General features: G+C 39.6%; 1 protein-coding gene across 1 annotated transcript; it reads right to left on the reverse strand.

The window, feature by feature from the left end:
* Positions 1-11,207: 11,207 nt before the first annotated feature.
* On the reverse strand, positions 11,208-14,721 carry LOC135570630 (piggyBac transposable element-derived protein 4-like). Its single transcript, XM_065016577.1, has 2 exons — positions 14,530-14,721; positions 11,208-13,484 (listed from the first exon to the last, which is right to left on the reverse strand). Exons 1-2 carry the CDS (start codon positions 14,580-14,582, stop codon positions 11,711-11,713), a joined length of 1,827 nt encoding a protein of 608 aa, XP_064872649.1. The 5' UTR covers positions 14,583-14,721; the 3' UTR covers positions 11,208-11,710.
* Between the last annotated feature and the right edge of the window lie 6 nt (positions 14,722-14,727).

Consider the following 14,727-nt stretch of genomic DNA (forward strand, 5'->3'; position numbering starts at 1 on the left):
AGTCAGAAGGCCCGCCTACTCGTGTGACGACACTAATACCACTTTACTGCTCTCGGGAAATGACCAATCAGATGAGGGTGTGTGATGACGCGTATACCGACAGGCTTGCAGGGGCAGACAAGAGACAAGCATTTATTTTATCCAGCGTTTCATCAATGATATTTATCAGCTATAATAAAACCAACGGTTACAAATGATCCATCAATGATGTGGTTATTTATTATCTATAATAAAACCAACCGTTATAAATAATCTATCAATGATGTGGTTATTTATTATCTATAATAAAACCAACCGTTATAAATACAAAATGGTAATTGGACGTCTTATTCAAACTCAGCTTGCAAACTCATCATGATGTTGGCTCTTACTTGTCCTAACCCAAATGATGTTGGCTCTTACTTGTCCTAACCCAAATGATGTTGGCTCTTACTTGTCCTAGCCCAAATTATGTTGGCTCTTACTTGTCCTAACCCAAATGATGTTGGCTACTTACTTGTCCTAGCCCAAATGATGTTGGCTCTTACTTGTCCTAACCCAAATGATGTTGGCTCTTACTTGTCCTAACCCAAATGATGTTGGCTCTTACTTGTCCTAACCCAAATGATGTTGGCTCTTACTTGTCCTAACCCAAATGATGTTGGCTCTTACTTGTCCTAACCCAAATGATGTTGGCTCTTACTTGTCCTAACCCAAATGATGTTGGCTACTTACTTGTCCTAGCCCAAATGATGTTGGCTCTTACTTGTCCTAGCCCAAATGATGTTGGCTCTTACTTGTCCTAACCCAAATGATGTTGGCTCTTACTTGTCCTAACCCAAATGATGTTGGCTCTTACTTGTCCTAACCCAAATGATGTTGGCTCTTACTTGTCCTAACCCAAATGATGTTGGCTCTTACTTGTCCTAACCCAAATGATGTTGGCTACTTACTTGTCCTAACCCAAATGATGTTGGCTCTTACTTGTCCTAACCCAAATGATGTTGGCTCTTACTTGTCCTAACCCAAATGATGTTGGCTACTTACTTGTTGGCTCTTACTTGTCCTAACCCAAATGATGTTGGCTCTTACTTGTCCTAACCCAAATGATGTTGGCTCTTACTTGTCCTAACCCAAATGATGTTGGCTCTTACTTGTCCTAACCCAAATGATGTTGGCTCTTACTTGTCCTAACCCAAATGATGTTGGCTCTTACTTGTCCTAACCCAAATGATGTTGGCTACTTACTTGTCCTAACCCAAATGATGTTGGCTCTTACTTGTCCTAACCCAAATGATGTTGGCTCTTACTTGTCCTAACCCAAATGATGTTGGCTCTTACTTGTCCTAACCCAAATGATGTTGGCTCTTACTTGTCCTAACCCAAATGATGTTGGCTCTTACTTGTCCTAACCCAAATGATGTTGGCTCTTACTTGTCCTAACCCAAATGATGTTGGCTCTTACTTGTCCTAACCCAAATGATGTTGGCTCTTACTTGTCCTAACCCAAATGATGTTGGCTCTTACTTGTCCTAACCCAAATGATGTTGGCTCTTACTTGTCCTAACCCAAATGATGTTGGCTCTTACTTGTCCTAACCCAAATGATGTTGGCTCAAATGATGTTGGCTCTTACTTGTCCTAACCCAAATGATGTTGGCTACTTACTTGTCCTAACCCAAATGATGTTGGCTCTTACTTGTCCTAACCCAAATGATGTTGGCTCTTACTTGTCCTAACCCAAATGATGTTGGCTCTTACTTGTCCTAAAAATGATGTTGGCTCTTACTTGTCCTAACCCAAATGATGTTGGCTACTTACTTGTCCTAACCCAAATTATGTTGGCTCTTACTTGTCCTAACCAAATGATGTTGGCTCTTACTTGTCCTAACCCAAATGATGTTGGCTCTTACTTGTCCTAACCCAAATGATGTTGGCTCTTACTTGTCCTAACCCAAATGATGTTGGCTACTTACTTGTCCTAACCCAAATGATGTTGGCTCTTACTTGTCCTAACCCAAATGATGTTGGCTCTTACTTGTCCTAACCCAAATGATGTTGGCTCTTACTTGTCCTAACCCAAATGATGTTGGCTACTTACTTGTCCTAACCCAAATGATGTTGGCTCTTACTTGTCCTAACCCAAATGATGTTGGCTCTTACTTGTTTTAACCCAAATGATGTTGGCTCTTACTTGTCCTAACCCAAATGATGTTGGCTACTTACTTGTCCTAACCCAAATGATGTTGGCTCTTACTTGTCCTAACCCAAATGATGTTGGCTACTTACTTGTCCTAGCCCAAATGATGTTGGCTCTTACTTGTCCTAACCCAAATGATGTTGGCTCTTACTTGTCCTAACCCAAATGATGTTGGCTCTTACTTGTCCTAACCCAAATGATGTTGGCTCTTACTTGTCCTAACCCAAATGATGTTGGCTCTTACTTGTCCTAACCCAAATGATGTTGGCTACTTACTTGTCCTAACCCAAATTATGTTGGCTCTTACTTGTCCTAACCCAAATGATGTTGGCTCTTACTTGTCCTAAACCAAATGATGTTGGCTCTTACTTGTCCTAACCCAAATGATGTTGGCTCTTACTTGTCCTAACCCAAATGATGTTGGCTACTTACTTGTCCTAACCCAAATGATGTTGGCTCTTACTTGTCCTAACCCAAATGATGTTGGCTACTTACTTGTCCTAGCCCAAATGATGTTGGCTCTTACTTGTCCTAACCCAAATTATGTTGGCTCTTACTTGTCCTAACCCAAATGATGTTGGCTACTTACTTGTCCTAACCCAAATTATGTTGGCTCTTACTTGTCCTAACCCAAATGATGTTGGCTCTTACTTGTCCTAACCCAAATGATGTTGGCTCTTACTTGTCCTAACCCAAATGATGTTGGCTACTTACTTGTCCTAACCCAAATGATGTTGGCTCTTACTTGTCCTAACCCAAATGATGTTGGCTCTTACTTGTCCTAACCCAAATGATGTTGGCTCTTACTTGTCCTAACCCAAATGATGTTGGCTCTTACTTGTCCTAACCCAAATGATGTTGGCTCTTACTTGTCCTAACCCAAATGATGTTGGCTCTTACTTGTCCTAACCCAAATGATGTTGGCTCTTACTTGTCCTAACCCAAATGATGTTGGCTCTTACTTGTCCTAACCCAAATGATGTTGGCTCTTACTTGTCCTAACCCAAATGATGTTGGCTCTTACTTGTCCTAACCCAAATGATGTTGGCTCTTACTTGTCCTAACCCAAATGATGTTGGCTCTTACTTGTCCTAACCCAAATTATGTTGGCTCTTACTTGTCCTAACCCAAATGATGTTGGCTCTTACTTGTCCTAAACCAAATGATGTTGGCTCTTACTTGTCCTAACCCAAATGATGTTGGCTCTTACTTGTCCTAACCCAAATGATGTTGGCTACTTACTTGTCCTAACCCAAATGATGTTGGCTCTTACTTGTCCTAACCCAAATGATGTTGGCTACTTACTTGTCCTAACCCAAATTATGTTGGCTCTTACTTGTCCTAACCCAAATGATGTTGGCTCTTACTTGTCCTAACCCAAATGATGTTGGCTCTTACTTGTCCTAACCCAAATGATGTTGGCTCTTACTTGTCCTAACCCAAATGATGTTGGCTCTTACTTGTCCTAACCCAAATGATGTTGGCTCTTACTTGTCCTAACCCAAATGATGTTGGCTACTTACTTGTCCTAACCCAAATGATGTTGGCTCTTACTTGTCCTAACCCAAATGATGTTGGCTACTTACTTGTCCTAACCCAAATGATGTTGGCTCTTACTTGTCCTAACCCAAATGATGTTGGCTCTTACTTGTCCTAACCCAAATGATGTTGGCTACTTACTTGTCCTAACCCAAATGATGTTGGCTCTTACTTGTTTTAACCCAAATGATGTTGGCTCTTACTTGTCCTAACCCAAATGATGTTGGCTACTTACTTGTCCTAACCCAAATGATGTTGGCTCTTACTTGTCCTAACCCAAATGATGTTGGCTACTTACTTGTCCTAGCCCAAATGATGTTGGCTCTTACTTGTCCTAACCCAAATGATGTTGGCTCTTACTTGTCCTAACCCAAATGATGTTGGTTCTTACTTGTCCTAACCCAAATGATGTTGGCTCTTACTTGTCCTAACCCAAATGATGTTGGCTCTTACTTGTCCTAACCCAAATGATGTTGGCTACTTACTTGTCCTAACCCAAATGATGTTGGCTCTTACTTGTCCTAACCCAAATGATGTTGGCTCTTACTTGTCCTAAACCAAATGATGTTGGCTCTTACTTGTCCTAACCCAAATGATGTTGGCTCTTACTTGTCCTAACCCAAATGATGTTGGCTACTTACTTGTCCTAACCCAAATGATGTTGGCTCTTACTTGTCCTAACCCAAATGATGTTGGCTACTTACTTGTCCTAGCCCAAATGATGTTGGCTCTTACTTGTCCTAACCCAAATTATGTTGGCTCTTACTTGTCCTAACCCAAATGATGTTGGCTACTTACTTGTCCTAACCCAAATTATGTTGGCTCTTACTTGTCCTAACCCAAATGATGTTGGCTCTTACTTGTCCTAACCCAAATGATGTTGGCTCTTACTTGTCCTAACCCAAATGATGTTGGCTACTTACTTGTCCTAACCCAAATGATGTTGGCTCTTACTTGTCCTAACCCAAATGATGTTGGCTCTTACTTGTCCTAACCCAAATGATGTTGGTTCTTACTTGTCCTAACCCAAATGATGTTGGCTCTTACTTGTCCTAACCCAAATGATGTTGGCTCTTACTTGTCCTAACCCAAATGATGTTGGCTCTTACTTGTCCTAACCCAAATTATGTTGGCTCTTACTTGTCCTAACCCAAATGATGTTGGCTCTTACTTGTCCTAACCCAAATGATGTTGGCTCTTACTTGTCCTAACCCAAATGATGTTGGCTCTTACTTGTCCTAACCCAAATGATGTTGGCTACTTACTTGTCCTAACCCAAATGATGTTGGCTCTTACTTGTCCTAACCCAAATGATGTTGGCTACTTACTTGTCCTAGCCCAAATGATGTTGGCTACTTACTTGTCCTAACCCAAATTATGTTGGCTCTTACTTGTCCTAACCCAAATGATGTTGGCTACTTACTTGTCCTAACCCAAATGATGTTGGCTACTTACTTGTCCTAACCCAAATGATGTTGGCTCTTACTTGTCCTAACTTACAGGTTAACAAGCTTATCATGATGTTGGCCCTTAATCAGTTACTTGCCCTAACCCAAAATAGGTTTACTCTAATATAATAAATTTTTTAAATATATTTTTTATTTAAAATGTGCAGCAGTTTCACAGCAATGTGCACAACAATTAAAATGTTTGAAATAGCCAGATTTTTTTTGTCTGATATTAAGATGAAAACCTGTTAACTTTATTTGCCACTCTGGCACCGTCTTATAGTCATTTATTTATTTAACATCTGGAGATTTTTACTTAGTAAACAGTAAGTTGATATACTTCATATTTATCTGCAAACCAGGAAAGCAGATAAAGTGGGCGCAGTTTAATATTGCCTTGCAGTTCACCTTTTTAAGTATTATGTATCAATTTCTGTCTCTGTACAAAGGAATGATCTTCAAGCTGTGGAAGATGGCAAAACACTTCATAATAATAATAATAATTTATCTTAATAATAATAATAATAATAATTTATCTTAATAATAATAATAATAATAATTTATCTTAATAATAATAATAATAATTTATCTGAATAATAATAATAATAATAATAATTTATCTTAATAATAATAATAATAATTTATCTTAATAATAATAATAATTTATCTTAATAATAATAATAATAATTTATCTTAATAATAATAATAATAATTTATCTTAATAATAATAATAATAATTTATCTTAATAATAATAATAATAATTGATCTTAATAATAATTTATCTTAATAATAATAATAATTTATCTTAATAATAATAATAATAATAATTTATCTTAATAATAATAATAATAATTTATCTTAATAATAATAATAATAATTTATCTTAATAATAATAATAATAATTTATCTTAATAATAATAATAATTTATCTTAATAATAATAATAATAATAATTTATCTTAATAATAATAATAATAATTTATCTTAATAATAATAATAATAATTTATCTGAATAATAATAATAATAATTTATCTTAATAATAATAATAATTTATCTTAATAATAATAATAATAATTTATCTTAATAATAATAATAATAATTTATCTTAATAATAATAATACTTGATCTTAATAATAATAATAATTGATTGGAATTACATCACACTTTTCTAGACGCCCAAAAGCTCTTTACAGGGTACAGGGGAACTCAGCTCCCTAACCACACTTACAGATTTTTAAAATAAGTGCCATGGGACCACAGCCACAAAGTCAGAATGCCCGCCTCCTCGACCAATCAGATGAGAGAGTGTGTGTGCTGACCGGCTTCATCAGTGCCATGGGATCTTTAGCAACCACAACGACAAAGTCAGAATGCCCGCCTCCTCGACCAATCAGATGAGAGAGTGTGTGTGCTGACCGGCTTCATCAGTGCCATGGGATCTTTAGCAACCACAACGACAAAGTCAGAAGGCCCGCCTCCTCACCAATCAGATGACCAGCTTCATCAGTGCCATGGGATCTTTAGTGACCACAGAGTTGGGACACCCTGTTATAAAGTCCCATCTTCTTCCATTTTTGTTGAGGAACATTTCATTGTTAGTTTAGTAATTCGACATGATTCTAATAAAGTGTATGTTGTACACGTTCTAAGGTTCTAAAGTTCTGAACTACAGTGATTCTAATAAAGTGTATGTTGTACAAGTTCTAAGGTTCTAAAGTTCTGAACTACAGTGATTCTAATAAAGTGTATGTTGTACAAGTTCTAAAGTTCTGAACTACAGTGATTCTAAGAAAGTGTATGTTGTACAGGTTCTAGTCTGAACTTTCTAATAAAGTGTATGTTGTACAAGTTCTAAGGTTCTAAAGTTGTAAACTACAGTGATTCTAATAAAGTGTATGTTGTACACATTAAGGTTCTAAGGTTCTAAAGTTCTGAACTACAGTGATTCTAATAAAGTGTATGTTGTACACGTTCTAAGGTTCTAAAGTTCTAAACTACAGTGATTCTAATAAAGTGTATGTTGTATAAGTTCTAAGGTTCTAAAGTTCTAAACTACAGTGATTCTAATAAAGTGTATGTTGTACACGTTCTAAGGTTCTAAAGTTCTGAACAACAGTGATTCTAATAAAGTGTATGTTGTACACGTTCTAAGGTTCTAAAGTTCTAAAGTTGTAAATTACAGTGATTCTGTCTCTGAACTTACTGCTTTCTTGTTACATTTCAGCAACACGTTTCTCTTTGACTTTTTGATTGTCTGTCTTTCCTCTTGTGGAGTAAAATTCTCTGTTGTTCCTTTTCAAGAGTGGACACTAACACGTATGAATGCCAGGGGAAATGATTAATGGACACTAACAGGTATGAATGTGGGGAAATGTATGTAATGGACACTAACAGGTATGAATACCACCAGGGGAAAAGTATGTAAGTTATGGACACTAACAGGTATGAATCCCACCAGGGGAAATGTATGTAATGGACACTAACAGGTATGAATGCCACCAGGGGAAATGTATGTAAGTTATGGACACTAACAGGTATGAATACCACCAGGGGAAATCTATGTAAGTTATGGACACTAACAGGTATGAATGCCACCAGGGGAAATGTATGTAAGTTATGGACACTAACAGGTATGAATACCACCAGGGGAAATGTATGTAAGTTATGGACACTAACACGTATGAATGCCACCAGGGGAAATGTATGTAAGTTATGGACACTAACTCATATGAATGCCACCAGGGGAAATGTATGTAATGGACACTAACAGGTATGAATGCCACCAGGAGAAATGTATGTAATGGACACTAACACATATGAATGCCACCAGGGGAAATGTATGTAATGGACACTAACAGGTTGAATACCACCAGGGGAAATCTTGTAAGATGGACACTAACAGGTATGAATACCACCAGGGGAAATGTATGTAAGTTATGGACACTAACAGGTATGAATCCCACCAGGGGAAATGTATGTAATGGACACTAACAGGTATGAATGCCACCAGGGGAAATGTATGTAAGTTATGGACACTAACAGGTATGAATACCACCAGGGGAAATCTATGTAATTATGGACACTAACAGGTATGAATGCCACCAGGGGAAATGTATGTTATGGACACTAACAGGTATGAATACCACCAGAATGTATGTAAGTTATGGACACTAACCAGGGACACTAACACGTATGAATACCACCAGGGGAAATGTATGTAATGGACACTAACAGGTATGAATACCACCAGGGGAAATGTATGTAAGTTATGGACACTAACAGGTATGAATGGACACCAGGAATACCAAATGTATGTAATTATGGACACTAACAGGTATGAATGGACCACCAGGGGAAATGTATGTAAGTTATGGACACTAACATGTATGAATGCCACCAGGGGAAATGTATGTAATGGACACTAACAGGTATGAATGCCACCAGGAGAAATGTATGTAATGGACACTAACACATATGAATGCCACCAGGGGAAATGTATGTAATGGACACTAACAGGTATGAATACCACCAGGGGAAATCTATGTAAGTTATGGACACTAACAGGTATGAATACCACCAGGGGAAATGTATGTAAGTTATGGACACTAACAGGTATGAATCCCACCAGGGGAAATGTATGTAATGGACACTAACAGGTATGAATGCCACCAGGGGAAATGTATGTAAGTTATGGACACTAACAGGTATGAATACCACCAGGGGAAATCTATGTAAGTTATGGACACTAACAGGTATGAATGCCACCAGGGGAAATGTATTAAGTTATGGACACTAACAGGTATGAATACCACCAGGGGAAATGTATGTAAGTTATGGACACTAACACGTATGAATGCCACCAGGGGAAATGTATGTAATGGACACTAACACGTATGAATACCACCAGGGGAAATGTATGTAATGGACACTAACACATATGAATGCCACCAGGGGAAATGTATGTAAGTTATGGACACTAACAGGTATGAATGCCACCAGGGGAAATGTATGTAAGTTATGGACACTAACACATATGAATGCCATCAGGGGAAATGTATGTATGTAATGGACACTAACACGTTTGAATGCCACCAGGGGAAATGTATGTAATGGACACTAACACATATGAATGCCACCAGGGGAAATGTATGTAAGTTATGGACACTAACACGTATGAATGCCATCAGGGGAAATGTATGTAAGTTATGGACACTAACACATATGAATGCCATCAGGGGAAATGTATGTATGTAATGGACACTAACACGTATGAATGCCACCAGGGGAAATGTATGTAATGGACACTAACAGGTGTGAATACCACCAGGGGAAATGTATGTAATGGACAGTAACACGTATGAATGCCACCAGGGGAAATGTATGTTATGGACACTAACACGTATGAATGCCACCAGGGGAAATGTATGTAATGGACACTAACAGGTGTGAATACCACCAGGGGAAATGTATGTAATGGACACTAACAGGTATGAATACCACCAGGGGAAATGTATGTAATGGACACTAACAGGTATGAATACCACCAGGGGAAATGTATGTAATGGACACTAACACGTATGAATGCCACCAGGGGAAATGTATGTTATGGACACTAACACGTATGAATGCCACCAGAGGAAATGTATGTAAGTTATGGACACTAACAGGTATGAATGTCACCATGGGAAATGTATGTAATGGACACTAACAGGTATGAATGCCACCAGGGGAAATGTATGTAAGTTATGGACACCAACACGTGTGAATGCCACCAGGGGAAAGGTATGTAAGTTATGGACACGAACACGTATGAATGCCACCAGGGGAAATGTATGTAATGGACACTAACAGGTATGAATACCACCAGGGGAAATGTATGTAATGGACACTAACACATGTGAATACCACCAGAGGAAATGTATGTAATGGACACTAACACGTGTGAATATAGTGACTGTATGTGCATATGTACATACGTATATATTTGAGACTGTTGGACTACATAAATCTTGGTCGAACAGCCGCCTATCGACCAGAACAATCAACTAAATGGGCTCAGCCATAATAGCGATTGATTCTTGAAGAATCTAACTTAAAAATGCCTCAAATATTTAACTGTATTTCCCCATCAGAAACCAAAACATAATCTGGCATAACGCCACTGTTGGTAAACTAACACTGTATAGCCTCGAAATCTAGTTAAACCTATAATTTTGACCTTATGGGTGGTCATATCATTATGACATCATGAATTAATTCTAGAATATACTATATATCCTAGAAACCTGGTTAAACTATCATTATGACATCATGGATGAATTCTAGAATATACTATATATCCTGGAAACCTGGTTAAACTATCATTATGACATCATGGATGGCCAGTCCTTGTATTCATAGTGTAGTGAATTCAGAGCGAGGCCCTGAGCTGAACTCAAACCTGGGTCCAGCGACTGTCAACACCTTAACCGTTACACCAAGATGTCTGAACTTCTTGACGAGGTCGCTAGGTTTAGGGTTACGGTTGATATAATAGCTTTCTCTATGAATTTCAGATTGGTTACATTTCTCCAGCCCCCATCTCTCAGCTGTTTACCAAACCACGTCTCTAGGCAGCCATTTTGTTTCTGTTTAAAACCTCTTCTGGATGGGACCCTTCATCTCATCTTAATTCCCACCTAAAATTACCGAAATCTAGCTGCCTGTAGCTCAGGACCTAAAGCAAGGATATGCATATTCTTGATACTATTTGAAAATAAGTTTGTGAAAATTTGAAATTAATGTAGGAGAAAAGAACAATATTTAATTTAACCTTTATTTAACTAGGCAAGTCAGTTAAGAATAAATTCTTATTTACAATGACGGCCTATCCCGCCAATGCTGGGCCAATTGTGCGCCGCCCTATAGGACCAATCACGGCCGGATGTGAGGCAGCCTGGATTCAAACCAGGGACTGCAGTAACGCCTCTTGCACCGAGAAGCTAAGACCGCTGCGCCACTCGGGAGCCAATAGATCTAAAATCAGATAAAACAAACAGAAAAACATTTGTTTCCTATTTTTATTTGATCATCGTTGAAATGCAAAAGGCCTTTTACATTGAAACAGGAAGCTGACAGGATCATTTAGCTGTTGGCCACAACATGGCAGCAGTGTGTGTTCACAGTGTCCGACTGATACATTGAAGAATGAGAGCGCTACATCATATTTTAGTATGAAGTTTTCCCAGGTGTTCCTTCGTGAGTTTGCCCAAAAGTTAATGACTATAGAGAACATACTAAAATGCTATGGCAATAACAAATACAAATTACGTTGACACACACACACCAGGAATGTCATACATGATGGATCAATAGCTTCTCTACGTAAAAGGTACTAACATGAGACGAGAACGCTGATCCAACGGCCTCCCAACACAGAAGAACTATTTAAGATAAGGGCCAAGTTAGCAGCCAACACTGACCCAATGTCATAAACGCACCACAAAGTGAGAAGGGAAAAAAAAAAAAAAATTAGATTTATTGGGATTTTTAAACCCACAGTCGTCTACACAGGATTGTGCTGCTGATGCCAAGTCCCATAGCAGTCTCTTTCTGCTGTCAAGCAGAGGGTAACAGCACAAATAGTGCAGGCGATGGGAGATTTCTTGTGGCACAGAACACAACGGCGCCTGCCTGCTTTGCTCTTTTGGCCCTGAGGCACATTCAGGTCTGCAGTGATGTATGTTGGCAGGTGAACACCGCTGGTGACAGGAGTAGAGCGGACAGGAGTAGAGCGGACAGAAGGTGCTGCAGTGGCCTTTGTGCCGCAGTCAGCAAGCTCCCGGATGAGCTGCTCTCTGAAGGCTAGCGGTGTCATGGAGGTCTGTCCACAGCTCTTAGCCATTTCCTCATGAAGGATGAATGCATTCACCACAGCAATGTCGATGAAATGATAGAACAATGTCCTGTACCATTTCATTGTCTTGTGGAGAACATTGTTGTAGCCTATCAGAGCGTCTGACAGGTCCAAACCTCCCGTGTTCTTGTTGTAGTCCTTCACAGCAGCTGGAATGGGGACATCTTTAGTGGTCCATGCATCATTAGCGTCCTTCACACGCCTGTTGACGTGATCCCCACTGAACGATTTGTGGATACTGGAGCACATGACCACCTCTCTGGCATCCATCCACTTCACAAACAGCAGGTCATGTTTCCGAATCCATCGCATGGTCCCCCGCTCAGCCCTCTTAGGCATGTCGTTCACCTTGGTTTTGGGAAAACCTCTACTGTTGGGACAAATGGTGCCACAAGCCCACACATCCAGCTTCCTCAGGTCTGTGAACAGGGCAGGGCTTGTGTAAAAGTTGTCCACAAACAGTTTGAAGCCCGTCCCAAGCAGTGGAACATCCAATAATTCCACAACGGAATCACAACTAAGTCCCTTACCGGTGGCTGAGAAGGATTTCCCCTCGTAAACAAACACATTCCAAGTGTAGGCACACACAGAATCGGCCAAAACAAACAGTTTTGTTTGCTTGTTTGGCATATATTGTTTGAGGCCATTTCTAGCCTTCGAGGCCACCATCCTCTCATCTATGGACAGGTTCTGGCTGGGCTGAAAATGGGTCTTGCAGGCCTCAACGATGCTGGAGTAGAGAGGTTTGATTTTGCAGAGCCTATCAAAGCTTGCTGTGCCTCTCTTCTTGTCATTGACCTCGTCAACTTGTGGGTCGCTGATATGAAGCGCCCGCGAGATAGTCAGAAACCTGTTAGAAGACATGACAGCGGTGGGGAAAGGCAGTTGGTAGAGTGTTGACGTTTTCCAGTAGTCCTTCAGGGTTTTCAACTTCACCAACCCCATGTAAATTACCAGTGAGATGTAACGGTACAGATCTTGGATGGAAATGGGCTTCCAGGCCTCTTTCTTGCCTGCTTGTTTCTTAGCCCCATACTTGTTGGTGTTAGAAACCAGCGAATCAAGAACTGACAAGGAGAAAAACATCTGGAAAAGATGACGGGGGCTGTACTCTGCAGTCATGTCCAGCTGAGGCCCTGGCTGCCTTTTCGGTCTGAATGTTGGTGGAAGTGGCTCCACGTCATCTTCTAGCACAGTGTGCCAACGGTCCTCTGCCTCGGTGGTAGTTGTCTCTGGTTCACTGGCCCTCCTCCGCTTCTGGGCTGACTTCTTCACACCTCTAGATGGCCGGGCCGGGGTGGGTGTGGAGCCAGAGACAGCAGGGGTCATACTGGAGGTACCAGTTCCTACGTTTGAATGAGTAGGGGATGGAGGACTGTGGTCTCTTTGGAGTGGCACCCAGAGGTCATCAGAGTCAGAGTCTCTACCATTATTGAGGATTAAAAAAAAACATTTAGTTAGATCTCAAGTTTACTGTTATTTTATTTAACCTTTAGTTTAGTAGAGGTGAGCCCGGCATCAATACATTACGGGTGAGCTCTGCATCAACACATTACAGATGAGCCCTCTATCAATACATTACAGGTGAGCCCTCTATCAATACATTACAGATGAGAGCCCTGCATCAATACATTACAGATGAGCCCTGCATCAATACATTACAGATGAGCCCTGCATCAATACATTACAGATGAGCCCTGCATCAATACATTACAGGTGAGAGCCCTGCATCAATACATTACAGATGAGAGCCCTGCATCAATACATTACAGGTGAGAGCCCTGCATCAATACATTACAGATGAGAGCCCTGCATCAATACATTACAGATGAGCCCTGCATCAATACATTACAGATGAGCCCTGCATCAATACATTACAGATGAGCCCTGCATCAATACATTACAGATGAGAGCCCTGCATCAATACACAGGTTACAGATGAGAGCCCTGCATCAATACATTACAGGTGAGATGAGCCCTGCATCAATACATTACAGCATCAATACATCAAATACACATATCTATAAACATATATATATTATATAGAGTATAAGGAACACAATCACTATAATGAAATATGTGGATCAATAAGACACAGCACGTCACAGCCAACATAACATAGGCTATGCTAATACATTGTATGTTTATACCTCAACGAGGTTGAACAAGGTACACCTGTTAATTGAAATGCATTCCAGGTGACTACCTCGTGAAGCTGGTTGAGAGAATGCCAAGAGTGTGCAAAGCTCTCATCAAGGCAAAAGGGTGGCTCCTTTGACGAATCTCAAATCTAAAATATATTTTGATTTGTTTAACACTTTTTTTTTGGTTACTACATGATTCCATATGTGTTATTTCATAGTTTTGATGTCTTCTCTATTATTATACATACACACACACACACATAAATATGTCTCAAATTAATATGCAACCATTTAAACAACTGCATAAGCACCTGTTTTACTTACTGATCTAAAAGTGGATCTTTTCCTTCCAAAAACATTGCTTCCGCTGGAATCATAACTGTGGTCACTCACAGAGTCCTCATCCATTCCTTCTGTGTCACTCTCAATTTCTGCAATAATATCATCAACATGTTTATACTTGGACTTTGATTTCACTTTTCCACTCTTAGTAGCCATGTTTAACTTTTTCAGTTTGTAGAA

Source organism: Oncorhynchus nerka, unplaced genomic scaffold (genome assembly GCF_034236695.1).
Source record: "Oncorhynchus nerka isolate Pitt River unplaced genomic scaffold, Oner_Uvic_2.0 unplaced_scaffold_967, whole genome shotgun sequence".
Taxonomy (NCBI): Eukaryota; Metazoa; Chordata; class Actinopteri; order Salmoniformes; family Salmonidae; genus Oncorhynchus; species Oncorhynchus nerka.